The 19,347-nt window shown below is 47.6% G+C and overlaps 2 protein-coding genes across 7 annotated transcripts in view; one reads left to right on the plus strand and one right to left on the minus strand.

The window, feature by feature from the left end:
• The window catches only part of TTLL11 (tubulin tyrosine ligase like 11), a 46,239-nt gene extending 36,631 nt beyond the window's left edge, over positions 1-9,608 (minus strand). For 4 of the 6 annotated variants that reach the window (XR_014949225.1, XR_014949224.1, XR_014949223.1 and 1 more), the window contains exons 1-3: positions 8,883-9,608; positions 3,477-3,573; positions 1,989-2,122 (exon numbers count right to left, since the gene is read on the minus strand). Coding sequence is in view for 1 of the 6 variants with exons in the window: in XM_077787924.2 (XP_077644050.2) it covers positions 1,989-2,122; positions 3,477-3,573; positions 8,883-9,554 (903 nt within the window). In the remaining 5 variants the exon portion in view is untranslated. The remainder of the gene's footprint in view (positions 1-1,988; positions 2,123-3,476; positions 3,574-8,882) is intronic. The other 2 variants (XR_014949227.1, XR_014949226.1) reach the window with 1 other exon arrangement.
• Positions 9,609-16,087: 6,479 nt separating this feature from the next.
• LOC110477658 (carboxyl-terminal PDZ ligand of neuronal nitric oxide synthase protein) overlaps positions 16,088-19,347 on the plus strand; it is a 29,140-nt gene continuing 25,880 nt past the window's right edge. The window contains exon 1 of the mRNA XM_021543658.3: positions 16,088-16,320. Within this exon, the coding sequence (XP_021399333.3) occupies positions 16,216-16,320 (105 nt within the window). The 5' untranslated portion in view covers positions 16,088-16,215. The remainder of the gene's footprint in view (positions 16,321-19,347) is intronic.

A 19,347-nucleotide genomic window follows, 5' to 3' on the forward strand; every position in this document is an offset into this window, starting at 1 on the left:
AGGCACTACCAGAGCTCTCCCCACTTGTCTGTTGTCAACAAGCTGAAATGCAGACTCAGAGAGCTGATGGTTTTGGCAGCGTTAGGGTTGAAAAGCAAACAAAACCACATATGAACAAATAAACAGCAGAAAAGACTGGAGAACTCCTGCTGACATCTCACCAAACTGCAAGTGAAAAGCACTCTGAACCTTTTATGGTTCACAGGGGGTTTGGAATGTTTTGGGTTGTATTTTCTCTTGTTCTGGAGGGGTTACACTCCAAACTTGTGTTAAGTAGAACATAAACTCTTACAACATAAAATATAATGTTTGATAACAAGAACTATGCTTTTCTCCAACACAGATGGAAGAACATATGCAAAGGAAACTCCTAGGAGTGTGTTAGTGGACATCTGTTCCTCTTGGAACACAAGCGGCAGCGCTCTCAGCACAGGGAGTGGGAGCAGAGCAGCGTTAACTCGCAGTGCCACCTGGTGCCAGCTCAGCTGAGCGTGTCACCTGCAGCTCAGCCCGGCCAGCACTGCCCCTGCTCCCAAAAGGCTCCTCCACCACCCACTGTCCCATCCCACCACCCACTGCCTCCTCCTCACACTGCCCCATCCCACCACCCACTGCCTCATCCCACCACCCACTGCCCCATCCCACCACCCACTGCCTCCTCCTCACACTGCCCCATCCCACCACCCACTGCCCCATCCCACCACCCACTGCCTCCTCCCACCACCCACTGCCTCCTCCCACCACCCACTGCCCCATCCCACCACCCACTGCCCCATCCCACCACCCACTGCCTCATCCCACCACCCACTGCCCCATCCCACCACCCACTGCCCCATCCCACCACTCACTGCCTCATCCCACCACCCACAGCCTCATCCCACCACCCACTGCCTCCTCCTCACACTGCCTCATCCCACCACTCACTGCCCCATCCCACCACCCACTGCCCCATCCCACCACCCACTGCCCCATCCCACCACCCACTGCCTCCTCCTCACACTGCCTCATCCCACCACCCACAGCCTCATCCCACCACTCACTGCCTCATCCCACCACCCACAGCCTCATCCCACCACCCACTGCCTCCTCCTCACACTGCCCCATCCCACCACCCACTGCCCCATCCCACCACTCACTGCCCCATCCCACCACCCACTGCCTCCTCCTCACACTGCCTCATCCCACCACCCACTGCCCCATCCCACCACCCGCTGCTCCTCCTCACACGCTGCCTCCAAGTCATGTGCATTCATCTACCTGGCCTTGCTAAACTGCTTGGGTTGTTCACACTCTTTTTAGACACTGCTCTTACAGCAGCGCCATGGCAGTGACCCAGCCCACTTGAAGAGTAGCTATTAAAATATGTTAATGAATTTGACTGGATTATGGATATGGTAATTAGCTAAAAAGTTGCACTCAGTGCAAGAGTCTATTAAAGCTCAAGCCTCTCTTCTCTCATATTTCCAAGCACAGTATACTCTAGGATGCAAGAACACCCTGGGCAAGTCAGACAGAGTTAAACAAACATATATAGAAGCTGAAAAATGATGGCATTTTATTACATTCTGAATATTTAAACAAAATAGCAGTTTGACATGAGATGGTGTGAGTGTATTTAACAATGAACAAAGCAAAATGCTCTTCAGAAGGGTTTGGGTAAAACAGGCCAAGTGGACTGATAAGATTTCAGTGACAATGAACCTGGTGAAGCACCACAGAGCCCACACTGTACTGGAACCTCATCGGGCCACCAGAACATGCAGGGAAGGGGCTGATGCTTCTACCAGGTTCAATTTTCAGACACCTCTACTGCCACAGCAGAGCAAGAGTAACAAACAAGCTAACATCCAGACCATGACTGATCCCAGGCAAACTAGAAAAGCTGTCATCCCCAGGTGTAATTTTAAATAATCTGGTAGATAGAAGATTAAAGAACATGGGTACAATACGCAGCAAGTTACAGTATTCTGGGAGTCAAAGTTATGTACCTCAGCCATAAAGAGAGGCAGTTCTTCTGGCAGAATCCAGGACCGAGGGTAGAAGTTGTATTCCAGAGGAAACAGATCTTGCATCGTTCTCATGGCCCGACTCAGGGTGATTTTCCGAACCGTCTCCATCATGCCTGGGAAGAGAACAAAGTTACAAACCCCACACTGAAGCCTCATCCTAACAGTAAATGTATCATTTCAGAGCATCATTACTTATCTGCTGGGAAGGCACTTTGCTGTCAATAAAGCTGAACATCTTCTGACATTTTAAATCTGATACAATAATTGTGACATTCCTCTGCCATAGTTACTATTGTATGTGTTTCTGCGTAATATTATAAAAACTTAATTCTCAAAAATATAGCTCAGAATAAAAGACAGCTTTAGACAAATACTTACTAGTGCCTTTGCCATAATCCAAAATTATTTGTGCAATCTATCATTCCAGGAATAGGTACAAATGTAACTTAAATGTAAGCAACCACTTTAGTTTACTTTGCAGTTATTTAGGTATCTGCATCACAAAGAACATTATTTTGTGAACAGCCAAACATTTGCTGAAGTCTTATGTCCATTGGGAACATGGCTAAAAGTTTTTGGGGTTTTTTTTGGGTTTTTTTTAAAGTTTCTGGTAAAACCCTGCATCATATTAGCCCAACATTCCTGGAAATTAGATCTAGTTCTGAAGGGCTCTGGTTTGATTCCTGTACAGCCACTTGTTCACCAGGCAGAAGCCAAAATATAGACAGGTAATACTCATTTAACACCAATTTCAACCATCAGAAAACAACACCATCCTACACCTGAGTGGGAACTTCCCCCAGGCAGGAGAAAGTCAGGGTAAATAAAGCCTGGAGTTCGATAGCTGAGGTTCTTATGCTCACAGCACACTAACAGCAGTCATAAATCTGAAGTAAAGGGCTTAGATAAGTCAATACCTAAGCTCTTAGCTCTTATTTAGAGAGATCTCAACAGGGATTAAATGAGAAAAAAAGGAGCTTAAAAAAATAGAAGAGTCATCATAAGATGAGGACTGACATGAACTCTTCAATATTAAAAAATCCATTTAAGGAATTCTGCTTCAAGCTTCTGCCTGAGATAAGCCAGAGTATGAAACAAAACAAATTCTTTCCACTTTGAATCAAAACCAAATCCAAATATACAGCACTGTTATCAGTGCCAGATAACAGTCAGTAATTGCATACTTCACTTAAATTACAGCCTAACACTCTTCTTTTGCCTAACTTCACGTGTATGAAGTATTCTTCTCAACAAAACCACTCTCTCTCCAAAACAAATTTCAATTCAGAAATTGTTCAAGACATCCACTCTGATATCTTCACCCCCTCACCAAACCCAGTAACATGCCAATATACTAATAGGCTGATTAGGCAGATGATTCATATTAAAAACCAGTAAAACACAGAAGTAGGTCCAATAACCCGGTTTTTAAAGCATTTGTTCAAACTAGAAAGAGAAGTGAAGTACCTGGAAACTTGTTGACTTGCCCTGAGAAGATGTTGCTGTCATGGAATGACACCCCGTGCCAATAGATGTCACACGGCAAGCGGCGGCCAAACGGAAACTGCAAAGGAGAGCAGAGAAGTTCTGAGCAATCTGGGAATGCCTCCTCATTCCTGTCTGTTCTAAACACTCATCTTAAGCATGAACCACTCAAGAACAGTCTTCTGACTGCCAAAAAAAAACCAAGCTCTGTATATTGGTTGCAAACCTGAGAATATTCGGATCTGCTCAAAGACTTTAAAGCAAACAAGCCAAGAGAGGTTTTTAAAAACCAAACCCAAATGACTGAGGCACCCCTGAGTTTCTGCTCAACTACAGTCAAGTTATTAAGTGGCCACTCAAAGCAGGATATTTAAGTGCAGTAAGTGCATTATTCATTCATATAGATCCAGTTATATGCATTAATTTCTACAGTATTCATTCCTTTCTCGTACTAATAGCCTGTAATTAAAATAAAAGCTTGCAATTCAATTAATCATTAGTTGAGCATATATATTCCACTATCAAGAACTAAGGCGATTATTTCAACAATATTAAGTATTCCAGGTTCTCTTCCCATTGAGGCAAGATTTCACCATAAATTGGAAAACTGCAGTTTATTTTCTATTATCAAAAAGATCACCTTTTTTCAAGCAGTCTGAAGAGCTCAGAAGCAGCACTGCCAATTATTGAGAGCAAGTTTCTAATAGTAAAGTGGTTTATAAAAAGCCCAATTAGTTTTGTGCAAAGAAGGTGCTCTTCTTTTTCATGCTTATTCTCTTTGACACAGCCCCATTTATCAATCCAAAAACCCTATTTTATCTGCAGCTCCATGAAGATGCCATTTAACTACCATATGGAATACAGTCACAGGAATAGCTTCTATTACTAGGCTACATATTTTTCAAATAAATCTGCTATATTTAGCATTTTAGGACACATTTGCATTACATATCTACCACCCTCATCACCCAGTGCCATTTACTTATTGAAAGAACCACAGTATTTTGCAGAAACTTCTTGTTCTTTACTTGATACATATTTTTTCTTATTTTAAAACATTTCTTTATGCACTGGATCATTTTTCTTTGAGCATGACAGAAAAAAGAATTGCATAAACCTTTTGAGTGCATTACTTTATTTGCTACTTTAATTAAAATTTCAGTTTCCTCAGTAAATAGCCTTGAAAAATTAATTTTAAATGCTAATTGAGCAATGCATCCTTTCTGTTTCCTTACTTGCAGGGATGAGAAACCCAATTTAACAAGAGCCAGTGGATTCTGCACTTATTTCATTATTATTCAGCCTGCAAAATCTGTTTTTGTACAAGTGAAAATTAATTCTGTTGGGCTCTGAAAGACAATCAATGGCCTTAACCTCTCTCCACAGGTATATTCAGAATACAGATGCAGCATTCAGTCTCAGAGTGCCCTTCCCACTAAAACCTGAACTATTTATTTATTTATTAAAAGAAATTGAAATGAAAGGAACAAAATTTGCATTTATATAACACCTTTCATCTACAGAGGATATCAAAGCTCTCTACAAACACTGCAAAGAAATCATTTCACAACAGATGAGGAGTGAGCAGCTCTGGACAGGAAGATGGAAGCACGTTGTACCCCCTTGTTGGAAATTTGGGACAGCATAGCAAGGGCCCTGCTCCTGAGAAATCAAGATTATCTGGACTTATCCAATAATGGAATCAAACTCACCTCCTGAATGAGGTGGGCTGGATTCTGTAATCTCTGCACAACACTTTACATAAGAGTGGTGTTTGGAGAGGAGCCAACAAGTTTGATTATTTGGTGCCTCTGGCAGCGCCAGGCAGGTATTAATTAATCTTAGAGTGGTGGGAGAGGCCTTTGCACCACACTCCCAGCTCCTGGTGTGGGACAGTGGCTGAAAAAGAAAGGTGGCTGGAGCCATCCTTTTTTAAAATCTTTTCAATCTTTTTTAGTCATATTTGGGCAACATTTTTCAGAAAAGAATAAACAAGGCGCCATAAAGAGAATAGAGTTATTTCCACAGCTTTGACACGATTAATAATCCATCGTAGTCAAATCTGTCTGACAGGTCATTTCTACCTTTGGATTAGAAACCAATAATTTAAATTGTCTCAGAGGTCACATCAGTCTGTTCCATCATGTTTAATGACAAGTTAAATTACTCATTTTCCACTCAGCTTTTCCCAGCATAAAACCTGAAACTCTCCCTACGCCTCCGTGCAGCTCCGGAACAGTGAGACAAATGAAACGCTCGACGCTGGGATATTTGATGCCTGGGACATCTGCCTCTTCCATTTTCCTGGTAATTGAAAGCTTGCTGAAGAAATAATTTATTAAGAGATGAATAAACTCGGGATGCAAGCTCAATTTGTGCCCATTATTTCATTTGGCATATCATGTTCATTTAAAGAATCTGACACGCTGGATCAGATGGTCCAGCCTAGCACAGGAATTGGCACACACATGGGAACTCTGCAGAGCTTCTTAAAAGGTCCTCCCACACAGCCCTATCAAACCTGAGTGTTTCATTTACTCAAAATTCTCCCAGCAACAAAAAAAAAACAAAAAAAAACCAAAAAAAAAAAAGTTGGTTTCTTTTCCTGTCTGTTGCTTCTGAGAACAGAATCTCAATTATCAGCTTGCTGTCTTGCACTCCTTCACCTCTTCCCCACATATCAGTGCCACAGAATATTTCACCAATATTGCCAATGTTTAGAGTATTCTTCCCTTTTTTGTGTGTCTTATAATGACATTTACCATATGTCAGTTCACTGATGAATAATAAAAAAACCCAAAAAATGGATATGTGACACTGTAAGAATACTATGTTAGAGAGAAAAAGTTACAGATCAAAAGGTGCCTACTTGAAAAAGCACATTATACTGTCTCCTCACAACAAAATATTCCAGCCAACACATCCAGCAGCAAACAGCAGAAATTAAACAAAAGCAAGAATAGGAAAATGTAAAAGAAGTAGAGAGGGAAAAGAATCAAAAGTATCATACAAGGGATAACAGTAGAATAGCAGTCCCTGACACATCAGTATTTAAAATACATGCATTTCATTACTACTTCCAGGACTTTTTTTGCATTATTTTCATGGATCCTGGAAGCAACACCCGTGTTCCCTCTGCTGGTCCTGCTGTAACAGTGCAACCAGCTCCAAGGCTCTGGCCATCTCTGACTGTGGTCTGAGGAAGTATTTTACTGCTATTTCTCTAAACCTCTCAAAGGGAAAGCTTTCAGAATCACATGTGGCTTGAATAAAGACTTTTACTTGGATTTATCTTCTCAATTTTGTTAATTTTTCTCTTAAAATCTTGATCAGATCTTATTAACCTATTTATAAGCTGAAGATACAGAGCAATTCATGACAGTGACTTGTGTACAGGGAATGAGTTATCAGCCACCCAGATGGTGCAGTCAAGCTTCACAAAATTCTGTATAAGGCCTCCTCTTTATTAAGAGACAAAGTGGCCAGAGGAGGAAGTAACAAACTAAATGAAAAATATTGACCCAAGAAAGAGATGGAGGAGAGAGGATATTGAGGGAGACAGGGAACAAAGAGAGATGAAGTAAAGGCAGCAGCAATTGCTGTTGGGAGATGCAAAGCAGGAAGGAAAAAGCTGATTAATGCAGCACAGAGATTCATGAGAGGAACAAGAGCTTGTGAAACAAGTCAATTAGTAGGAAAGACTATCAAGTGCAAGACAAATGCAAAACAGTGAAGTCTCAGGAAACTATAAAGACAAAATTACCACTAAGCGTGGCTCATTCCCAGCACAATCTGCAAGGCTAACTGGTATTAGTGATCCAGAAACCCTCTCTGGAATGGCTCCCCGCCCTCAGAACATAAAACTTAACCCCAAAACCAAAGAAATTAAATGTGAAGTAACCCTGCTCTGCATGTCACTGCATAAAACATGGAGCAAGGCTGCTGACAGACACCGCACAGGTGCACTGAGGGCTAAGAGAGGTACATGTAGCAGGTTTGAATTTCAAGGCTCTGGTATGTTGTTACTATTTTGCTGTACAAGCAGGAGTTGAGAACTGGGGCGCTGGTGCAAGGAGGTTTTGAAATCCTGCCACTGGATTTAAATAACAAAACTACTGAAATAGAATTTTATGAAGTCAGAGAAGGAGAAAGCACTACTCTTCCTGGCACGGAGCATACATATCCTTGTGGGATAAGGTATGTAGGACATTATGAATAAACACGGACAACATTTACTGCCACTCAGTCCTCCAGAAAATAAATTTGCAGTATTGAACTCTGAGGTTAGGAACAGCACAGAATATACTGGCTACCCCAAGTCTGTACAAATTTTGTTTAATAGGTGTCAGGCGCACAAAAATATCATCTCGTAAGTGGGAATCCCAAAGGCAGTTCTGTAAAGTGGAGTAGCTGCAGGTCAGAGATCAGACATCTCTGCACATGAGAACCAGTTCATCCTCAGGTTTTATTCCTCCTTTTCCCTCTAACTTCCCTCTTACAAATGGAGTACAAGTACCCTTTTTCTTACACAAGTTCCTCACAAAGCTCCTAGAAGCCATATCAACTTCTATAAAGCCATAAACCTGTTAGGTAAAGAAAATCTTTGCAGTTGGAGAACAATTTACCATCCATAGTAAGATATATCCAAGAAATCTCTCCAGGATTTAAATAAGGAGTTGCAAAGCATCAGTTCTGTGCCACCTCCTCTGCTGTCCTGATTCCATTTCAGCACATACAGGCAGTCACTGAAATCCTCACAAAGCAATGAGGAAACACATGACTCGAGCAGCAGGAGAAAAAAATAGCTATAGCTGCTCTACATAAAGTAAATTAGCAGGTTAAAGCCCGTTATGCGTGCATTATCAGCTGGCTTAATACTGCTGCATTCACACCCGTGCTCTCCGACACGCCTCGCACGGCTCTGCCGGGCCAGACCTTCCTGCACTGTCCCGAGCCAGGCCCACGTCCCCAGGCCCGGAGGGACGGGTGGGAGGGAAGAAATGCAAATCTCCACAACACGTCAGACGCTTCCCCGTGGGAGCAGGTTTCTTTCTTGCCCTTTCCCCGATCAGTTTAACCTGGGAAGCGCAATACCCGATTACCCCTGTTCTGGCTTGCATAACTGGCCGTGGCAGTTGTCATGATTTGATCACGAATCAGATCGGCTCCGGACCCGGCACCTGGTTAGAAATAGCTGGAGGGTCGGGGGGCACAGCCGGGAGACCCCCGGCTGCAGCGGCCCTCAGAAGGCACGGCAGGAGGAGCAGGAGGATGGAGGATGGAGGATGGAGGATGCCTTTGCCGGGGGCAGACCCCAGGCAAGGCAGGGCAGGGCTGGCGCTAGGCCGGAGCAGGGGCAGGGCTGGGGTCCCGCTGCCGAGCGCTCACCTCCTTCCAGCGGAGCTGCCGCAGGCTGATTTTCAGGGCCTCCAGAGAGGTCTTGGCCTTGGAGCTGTCCACGGTGACCCCGGCCCGCCGGACGCTCTCGGCCCCGCCGCGGCGGCCCGGGCCCCGCCGGGCCCTGCCCCGCGCCGCCCGCCCGGCCGAGCCCTGCGCCGCGGCCCCGCGCCGGCCCCGCTCCCGGCCGGGCAGCGCCCCTTCCCCCGGGAGCGCCGCGGCCGGCGGGCCGCGCTGCGGGGCCCCAGCGGGCAGGGCCGGGGACCCCGGGGGCTCCTCCGCCTCGCGCGCCGGCTCCGTCTCCGCCGGTTCCAGCCCGGCCGGCTCCATCTCCGCTATCCCCAACCCGGCCGGTTCCGGCCCGGCCGGCTCTATTCCCTTCGTCCCCATCTCTGCCTGTTCTCTCCCCTCTGTCCCTGACCCCGCCGGTTCTGTCCCCTCTGTCCCTGACCCCGCCGGTTCTATCCCCTCCGTCCCCATCTCCACCTGTTCTATCCCCTCAGTCCCTGTCCCCAGCCCGGCCGGTTCCAGCCCGGCCGGCTCCACTGCCTCTGTCCCCATCCCCGCCGGTTGTATCCCCTCTGTCCCCGTCCCTGTCCCCGCCGGTTCTATCCCCTCTGTCCCTGTCCCCAGCCCGGCCGGCTCCATCGCCGCCGGTTCCATCCCGCCCCCGCTCCCCGCCCGTTGCCATGGCAGCGGCGCGGCCGGTGACCCGCTGGCCCCGCCCCGCCGCCGTGAGGCGCTGACGCCGTCCCCGCCATTTTGGGGTCGGGCACAGGCTCCGCCTCGCGCAGTCCGACATGGCCCCCGGAGGCGCCGGGGCCGCCATGTTGGAAGCGGGCGAGGCGCCGCCCCGCCATGGCGGCCCCGCCTCAGGCCGGGCTGTGCCCGCCGTGCCCGCCGCACCGAACCGCCCGGGTGCGTCGCATTTTCCTGCTGTGCCCGCCCTGCCCACCGCACCGAACCGCCCCGGTGGCTCCGGCACTCGGTTCGCCCCTTGTCGTGCGGCCGAAAGGTTCTCGTGTGACACGGCTGTCGCCGCCCTTACAGAGCGCTGCCCCTCACCGAGGGCGTTCCCATGGACCCTTCAGGTTCAGCTGCATCGATGCTGCGAGAGCCCATCTGCGGATTTTGAACTCGCTTGGGCACAGCAGTAAAATACGAAAACTTTTACACTGTCAGAAATGGAATGAATAACCTCAACAGCAGCTCCGTGAGCGAGCTGGAAGGTTCCCTGCCCACGGCAGGGGGTTGGAACTATATAATCTTTAATGTCCCTTCGCGCTCAAAGCCCCGCAGAACTCTGATCCACGGGTCCCTCTCGCTGTAGGTGTGAGGCAGTGAAATGGAGAAGGTGCAGCAAGGAGCAAAGCCGGGTTTTTGGAACCGGGGCGCGCAGGGCTGCGGGCAGGCGGTGGCGCTGCGCCCTGGGAAATCCGGCCGGCTGCGAGCCGGGACTTGGGGAAAAAACAGGAATAATCGGGGTTCTGTGCGAAGGAGCGATCGCCAGAGTCGTGATCTGGAACAGGACTGAAGCAGGGTATCAGCAGAAATTATTTAAATACAGCAAAATTTAAATAAATGCAGGAAAAGTTGGCACTGCCAGCTGCGAGATAAAATAACAAGGTCGTGGCAAGATGCTTATTTTTTCAGTGCCTCACCAGTCTTCCATAATTTACCCTTGCTGGCAACGAAGAAACGAAATAATTAATTAAATAGAGCTGTGTCTTGCAACGTGAAGTGACCAGGAAGGCTGAGGCCAGGTAGCTCGCTCTTGGCTGCTCTCATGTTGCTATTAAAAGATGTACATTCTTTTTTTATAGCTGTGACAGTGTTTAATTAAAAACCCGGGAGCGTTTCCATGTTCCAGCAGGAGCTCGGAGGGGCTGATAATGTTGGCAGGATGAGCTGACTGGGTGGTGTCTTTTCCATGTCCATCACTGAAGGCACATCCTTGGCTTCACCACCACCACCAGATCACAGAAATGCTTGGGTTGGGAGCAACCTTAAAGATGATCTCGTTCCAAATCTCTTCCACGGGCAGGTACAAATCGGAAAGAAAAATTAATATTTTACTTATGTTCAACATTGGCAGAAAAATTCAGTTGTAAGAAAAGCAATTTGGAGATGTTGGAGTGTGTGATTTAAAGTGGTGACCTGACTCTGACTGTCTCTTATTTTACTGCCAGGATCCCAGATGAGTATTTTTAACACAGAGATTTATCCTCACCAATGTCATCAGTGCTGAAAGAAAGCCAGGGAAAGAGTTAAGATGGGCCAAAGCATTAAGAGGCATTAGAGCATGGGAAATACCAAACAAAATGATTGCAAAGGGGAAATAATTTTATATCTAATTATCATATATCCACATTTCTTATGTGCTAATAACAGACTAGTTGTTCCTCTACCAGAGAAGCTGTAATAGATCCGATGCCTGGTTTGCCTGTGTTGTGTGGATAAAACCCTAATTTCCTGTTGGGATAAATAGAGATGGGCTGCAGTGTGCAGCGTGGGCTCAGGCTGCACGTGGCATTCAGGTACAGCAAGGTGTGGAGTAAAGTATAGGTTGGGCAGTAATGAGGCACAGGTAATGCAGAAGGAGAGCATATCCTGCTGAATACAGCAAGCTGGGTCTAGCAGCAGGAGAGAAATGGGAAGCCTGAGATCATCCCTCCCCTGTGAGGAGAGGGGAAATTTAGTTACGGGGTACTCTTAAACACAAGGCTGTTTCCTGAGACCCTTGCTCAGAGGGAGCTGTTGATAAGAACAGATTGTTACTATCTTTTGATAATACGTGAACAAGAACATTCCATCCAGGAGAACTGTAATGTCCCTATGCTCTCATTAATTAAATTCAGGATATCAAAGACAGATGAGGTACTGGCCTAATTTAATGGGAGTGGGGAAGGATCCTATTTGATTGTACAGCATTTTACTCATCTCTCAGACTAACAACTCCACTCTCATTTACCCGAAATCATCACTTACCTGATGTCTGTGTGTGCACAGGCAAGTGCCAGGTCCAAGGAGGAATCCAGGAATAAAGCAGTTTTACAGATGCAGCAAATTGAACAGTTTTCCACCAGACACCATGCTGATCCCAGCAGCTCACACTGAGAGACTGCACTGCCAACCTGTGGTACATGCAATCCATGAGTTGGGCATGTGAACCTACCTCGCTTATGAGGTTAACAAGTAACATTTTTCTTTACTAATATATTTCCCTTCTTCTAGTAAGCATTTTTGTTTCCAAATTGGGATCAACATTTTTAGCTTTTATGTGGCATCATAAGGGCAACAACTGTATTATTTTCTATACTTTTTTAAAGACAGCCAAGACAAGAGAAACAAAGTAGCATGTAATTTGCAAAAAGAACATACCATCTTTTTAAAATCTATAAAACTGGCCTCCTGCCAAATGCAAATTTGCAGAAATACTTCAGTGTACCCTTTTGAAAAAGAACACATTCCTCCAGCTATTGTTAAAAAAAAAAGTTACTCATGAAGAACTATCCATCTGTGTCTGAAGTTAATAGTTCCTTTTGCAACAATGGTGAGTATCTCCTGTCAGTTGTTCTTTCACAGATCCATGAGAAAGCAATGCTCTATAAAATGAAAAGTCAGAAGAAAACAAATCTAGCCAACAGACTCCACTTGGAAAACGTCTGTGGTGGGCTTATGCTTCAGCCTGGATTTAAATCCATATACATCACTCCGTGCTGACCATGTTTATGTTCGACCACAGAAGATTTGTGGTTGACCTACATATGCAAACAAAACATTTGCTGCATATTTGGGGTGGGGGGATTTGCATGATAGAAGATGATGAAAATATGCATAATTGTAGATGACATTTTTCGTTGCCAAGTCCTGCTGCACAGCCCTTTGGAGCTGGCCATGCATGAAAGAGGCTTGCAGTCCTGCCGGGCAGATTGCCTGGCCGTGCTGCGGAGCTGAACCGCCGAGACATCCAGCTTCTGTTTCTTCTGAGCAACACAAATCTGGTGCAATCATCTCACCAAGCAGCCCCTGTGCTCACAGAGGACACATATGACACTTACTGAGGGGGGCTGAAGCCATGAGTTCCACATGTCACCTCTGAGTTCCCCTCACGGGGCAGCTCAAGAGACTCAAAGATTTTGTTTAGGAGTTTTCTTGGTATTCTTGAAATCCCCAATGCATCGGGGGTAACATCACACAATTTAGTCAACAGCTGCTGGTTTATCTGTTCTTGCTCCCACATTTCATCCCACAGCAACATTTCTAGGAAGTCTGCTGGTGTGTTAGTACACTTGGAGGCTTTGCTCTAAAAATTGCACCAGCACAAGTACATATTAATAATGTTGATAAAGTGCCATGACAAACGCAGATCTCCTAGGACAGTAAGCATGCACAGACCTCTCAGCTCTATGTGTGATATGGAAGGGCTGTCCTGTAACAGAGGTTTTGTCTGCCATTACTGGATGTCTGTCTGGTTGCTCTGCCCAGGTCACATCTTATTATTCAAAGTCTCTGCAACTCTGCTGTGCAGAAATAAGTGCTTTAAAGGGTTAGCAGAAAGGAGGAAAATTCCATGGCATCGAGACCAGGTCTCCTCCTTTATCTGTGAAGGTGGGTTTGGAAAAAGCTTCCTTCCCTACAAACCAACCAAGGAGCTGATTAAAGAGCACCCTGTATGTAACACCCACCACCCCATTTACACCATGTCAAGGTCTCTTCAAAAGATGAAGCTATGTAAGAAGAGGGACTTCCCTGCAGAGTCCTGGGGTGGGCAGAAACGTGCATCCATGTGAGAGAAAGAGAAGGAAGGAAATCTTGGGAGCCTGTGCCCGAGACAGAAAGCTGATACAAACCTGGTCCCTGCAAAAACACTCGCAGCTCCGAGCCAAGAAGCTGTCTTGGGGCTTCACTCCTACTGTGTTCAGAGAATCGGGACTTTCTGTGAGCGCTTTGCACATCAAAGGAATAACTCTCTCAGCACCTCCATGTGATGCAAACACCCACCATGAGGTTTGGCCAACTGTTCAATGCTACTCAGGGCTTGTTTATACTAAATCCCTGACAATGTCCTGTGTAAATACTTCATTCCACATATTTGCCCAGTTTCATTGTCCAGAAGAAAAGGCATACAGCTTTCTTACTTCCAGTGGAGTCAAAGAATTTTCTTTGCCCAACAAACAAACTAGAAAATTAATGGCTTTTTAAGATTAGCAGCCTTCAAACTCAATTCTCAAACACAGATCCAAACCATTAAGGTCAGGAGATTTAAGCCCTATGAAAAGTTCACAGAAGTTCATGAACAGGGAGTATTAAACACCTCCATTCAATTGTGATCTAACAGAAACTGGCACTGCAAGCTTTATTAAATAACAGTTGCTTTCTTTTTCTCAGGATTCCCATGAGATATTTCTTCCCTCCTACCAAAAGGATTTTATAATCTGCAGGATACTGGAGAGCACCAGAATTGAATTTAAAAGACCATTCTTGTTATTTCATCCTGTTCTTGCTATCAGATTTTAAAAATTAACTATCTCAAGCGAAGTCCATATGCTGCCACGTATATAGGAATGCTCTTGTGGCAATGGGAGGGTAACGAGGAGAAGCTTTGAGCAGCTCACCACGATGGCAGGTTCCTGCACGCCTCAGCTGAAATGCAGTATTGCAGAATCAATGTAGAGACTCACCAGTAGTGGCTGTGTTAGGTTTTTCCCCATATGAGTTGAGCTTTGCTGGCGTTAGCATCAAAGGAAGCATGAGCAGAGTAGCATCTCCTCCTCCTTGGGCTTAGGAGAACCAAAGACCTGAATGTTGCTCAATCAGTCCAAGGACATTTGCACACAAAATCTAGGTTGTTCATTCAGGTCAACAGTTTTTTTTTTTTTTTTATCAAGATATATACGAGATAAGAAAAGTGCCATGAAATGTCCTAAGTACACACTAAACATCAGCACGGACCACACAAAAAATCTCCAACAAAGAGCTAAACTGATGCATCTGCAGGCAAGATGTGTATCTAGAGGAGCATCTTGGACAGAAACCAACTGAAAAAACCCATACTGAGTTATGCTGTATAAAAGTGGCATTAGCATAAACTTGTGAATATTTAAATGAGAAGGTAATGCAGTGATATAGACTGGAAGAAAAGAAGTCTGTCAGGAAACAGAAAAACTTCACAAAGACAGAAAGCTGACCACAGAACCCTCCCGAGAAAGAGCTGCTAATACCTCAAAATATTTGAACATGTAGGGTCATAGTCTGTGAACCAATATTAATTCCTTGGGGTTTTTCTCCCTCTCTTAATTATATGTTTCTGGATTCTTGGCTCTTGCCCATCTCCCACTGACTTACAAGTACTCAGAAATGCCAAGAAGCTCAGCATGATCACACTCCTGAGATGGATACTGGGAACTCTGCACTGTCTGCCTGTGCTCAAACTTTTCTTTCTTGCTAATGCAAAAGCCACATAAAAGGTGCTGTCCAAAAACATTCAAACACGTAGCTGGGAGTTACTTTTAAGACTCAAAAATTAATTTGGGGGAACCCAGATGAGATCCATTGGCACACAAGTAACCCCCCACCCTTTGGATTCTACACAATTCATATTTCTGATCATTCCTGTAAACGGAGTGTGGCTGTACTAAGAGTCAGAGGACAATCCTTGGGCCTTGCCATCACAGTTGTGCACATCTCATCCCTTCCTTGTGCTGGTGCTTGCTGAGGAATGTCACGCTCAGGTGCGCCAGGTGTCCCAGAGTGACATCCGCGAGGGCTCCCCTGGGCCTGGCAGTGCCTTGTCCCCGAGGCAAAGCTGGGAGGAAAAGAACATCATGAGCACAGGGGGTGCCACAGATCCTGCGGGTATACTGAGTGGCACAGTGGGCACAGTGCGTCAGGACTCTGAGTGTGCTAATTTCTAACGGAGCTGTAAGTCCCATTGACACGAGACATAAACAACGTAGGTGAGCGCTCATTCAGGACAGCCCTCGGAGGTATTTCTGTGGATTGATGAGATCTCCCCGCAGTACTAAGGAGGCCCAGCTCCCGAGCGTCCCCACGAGAGATGCTCCGGACGCCGGCGGCGGGGCCGGGGCGGGGCGGCCGGGCCGGGCCGGGCCGGCGGCTCCACCGCCCCCCGCATCACATGAGGCAACTTCGGGCCAATGGCGCCGCGCCGGGGCCGGGGCCCCGCTCGCTCCCGCGGCCGCTCATTCAAAACGCGGCCGGGCTCGGCGCCCGCAGCCCCGCACGGCGCTCGGCGGGGCGGGCGCTGCCGGCCGCGATGCCCGGCGGCAGCGCGGGCTGAGGCGGCCGCCCGCCCGCCGCCATGCCGGTGAAGAACCGGTACAACCTGGTGGACGATGGCTGCGACTCCCGCGTCCCGCTGCACAACGAGGAGGCCTTTCAGCACGGCATCCACTTCCAGGCCAAGGTGAGCCCCGGGCGCGCTCCCCTCCGCGGCCGCCGGGCTCGGGGCCCTGGCGCGGAGCCGCGGCGGGTTCCGCCGCCGTGGCTGCTGCAGAGAGGGGCTGCGGGGCTCCGCGGGGCTCTGCGGGGCTCTGCGGGCTCGGGGTGCCCGCGGGCTCGGCTCCGGTGCTGTCCAGCAGCCGCCGCTGTGGTCCCCACTGGCCGCGGGCCCCGCCACGGTTATTCCTCAGCTCTGGAAGTGCCCCTGGGCCACGCTGAGGGAGTCTAAAGAAAACAGCAATCAATTATGATATGAAAGCCTTACATTTAATGAGCGCAATCAAACAGGTTCTTGCTCTTTTCCCAGCGTTTTTGCAGCTGTGTAATCCTTAGACGCTGCCTTGTGTGCTGCATTTGGGAGCTGCTCTGGAATGACCCCTCTTGACAGCACCGTGGATGCTGTCCCAGGTGCTCATCCCGGCCTGATCCAGTGCCTGTCCTGTCCTGCCACGGCAGGGTGGCAGCTCCCCATTCCCCTGGAAACCAGCAGACTGCTATGTGCCGCTCAAATAATAGTGCCTTACTCCAGCTGACCCCTTCCCTGCACGAAAAGCTGGACAGACAAGGTCTGCAGCCTTCAGGCATCAGAAAGAGATACTGATATTGTCAGAAATTCCGTATTGATCGTGGAGAACAGCCTGGCAGCACAGCAGCACTCTCAGAAAGTGACTCCATTGGAATTGGCATTCTGTAGACAGCATGGGGAATGGGTTTATAATTCAGCTGACAAGAAGAATTGCATTTTGCTGGAGCAACTCACAGGCTCCCTTCCCCTCTTTGCAGGTGGCCTAACACAGATTAGAAATGGAATTCACGCCTGCTGTCTCCTGAGCTGGAAAGAAGGGGCATATACATTCCAATAAAGCTTTGAAATACGGATTTTGTGCCTCTCGGTTTTCCTTCTGAAAGAGCTGTAAGATTTAAGCAGGATACAGGATGAATCTGAATAGACAGCTAATCATGTATTTTAAAAAATTTATCTTCCTTAGGGAAAAAAACATTTAATCTGTGATTTCTCTATTTAAATTAGCATTTGCTGTGCTGCAGACTGTGCTGAGGAGAAGAAAAATTCTTAATTTGATTTTTAAAAAAGATGGGAAGCAACTGTACCTTTAAGTGAGTGAAACTGGCTTTTCAGATTGACAGCTCCAGGCATCCAGAGTTGGCGAGTGGATAACACCCTGTTAGGATGTGTGGGTCTGGGATGGGGTTTGCATTACCTTAGTAACATGCTTGCTCAGTTCTGCTTTACAGTCTGTCTCTTCCAATTATGCTGCTCATTGTGGGCACATCAGTCAGCTGCAACGCTGACAATGACAAGGCTGCAGCTGGCTGCAGGTGTCTCGCACCAGGCAATCCTACTGACCACACTCGCTCTCTAATTTCCACATTCCAAACTGCCTTCCTCCCCCTATAATCTTCAGGAGGTCAGTATTGGGAGCTGCTTGTTTGGGCAGAGCTTTGTGTGCTGTTTCATGAGTTTCAGGGCTCTGTGTGGCAGCACAGGGACCCAAACTCTGCAGCCACACCAGAGGAGGGAGTTTGAAAGAATCTCCTCTAGCTCAGCAGTCCCAGCTGTCCTCTTGCCCCAATTAATTTGTCATTAGGAGCATGGCCTGTTCCCCACTGCAGCTCTGCTGCTGGCAGACAAAAGGCCAGCCAGGAGCTCATCTGGATTACCAGTGGCTGTCCTGACAGCCAGTGGAGCAGGGAAGGAGATCTGCACACCAGAGGCCACAGATGACAGCAATACAGCTCTGCCCTCCCCACCAGCCCAGAGGGAAGCCCTGGCTCTGCTGCTCCCCTCCCTGCTGCCCTCAAGCTCTCGTGCTCTGAGCTTGGTTCTCCTGTGGTTTACCAAAGGCTATAGATGAACTTAACTGCTCTTAAAAATGCCATTTTGCAAAGGCATTTACAGAAGCAGCAGCAAAGCCAGATGACCTTTCAGATTGCTTGTGGTGTTTATTTCAAAGCAGGAGAAGGAGCACTAAAGACTGAGCCAGGAGAGCTCATCTCTGAAAGCCCTTTTAAGCAGACATTTTACAAGATAAAACCCATTACAATCTGCAAGTAGTACAGTGGAGAAATAAATCCAGAACTGTGTCATTAACAGCAATACCTATGGGGCTCTTCTACAGAATTATTTTGTCTCTGCTCATGTATATAATATCACCCTGAATGTTTGCAGGGGCCTCCTGATTAGCTGCTCCTTTTCCTCTCCACAAGGGAACAACTTTCAAAAAACCAACAGTTTGTAACCACACGCTAAAAACCAGACACAGCTCATGAACCAAATGCTCCTGAGAGGGTCACTAAACTCTGTGAACTGCCCTCAGTCCCCACCAGCAACAGCAGAGATGGGCTGTGTTACCCTGAGGGAGCTGACATCCCCACTGGGCCCCAGCAGCACCAAACCCAGCAGCTGCCCTCCTGCCAGGGCCACTCCCAGCACATGCTGTCACCACCCTCTCACTCAGTGACATTCTCCCAGTCCTCACCGACGTGCCCTGGGCGTGCAGCTCTTCCCTCAGAGCTGAGCCACAGCACTTTACAGCCTCAGCAGCCTTTGCTGCCCACGCGGTGTGACTGTCCGGGACTCCACAGGTTTTCCTCATTCCCAGGGCTGAGCTGGCAGCTCTGTGCCTCCTCCCTTCAGCAGCGCAGGGCACTCCTGTGCAGCCGTGCCACCCGTGCTGCCACCAGTGCCACCAGGCAGCAGCTGCTGCCTCCTGCCAACAGGCACACCAGCAGGTTCTGCTTTGGCGCACGAGGGGAGAGTACAGGCACAGGAGGGAGAAATGCAGCAGCAGGGAGCTGCCCGTGGGTGTTCCATGCTAACCTGTGCAGCATGGGCTGTGTGCTGCCATTCCTTTCAGGAGAGCAGGCAACCAGCTCCAGGAGCTGGAGCTGTGGTGCAGGGGTGGAGGTGGAGGTGATGGGAACCTGCCCTCTGCCATGTCACCCCAGTAAGAGACTTTGCTAGGACTGGCAC

The sequence above is a fragment of the Lonchura striata genome, chromosome 17 (genome assembly GCF_050655825.1).
Source record: "Lonchura striata isolate lonStrDom1 chromosome 17, ASM5065582v1, whole genome shotgun sequence".
Lineage (NCBI taxonomy): Eukaryota > Metazoa > Chordata > Aves > Passeriformes > Estrildidae > Lonchura > Lonchura striata.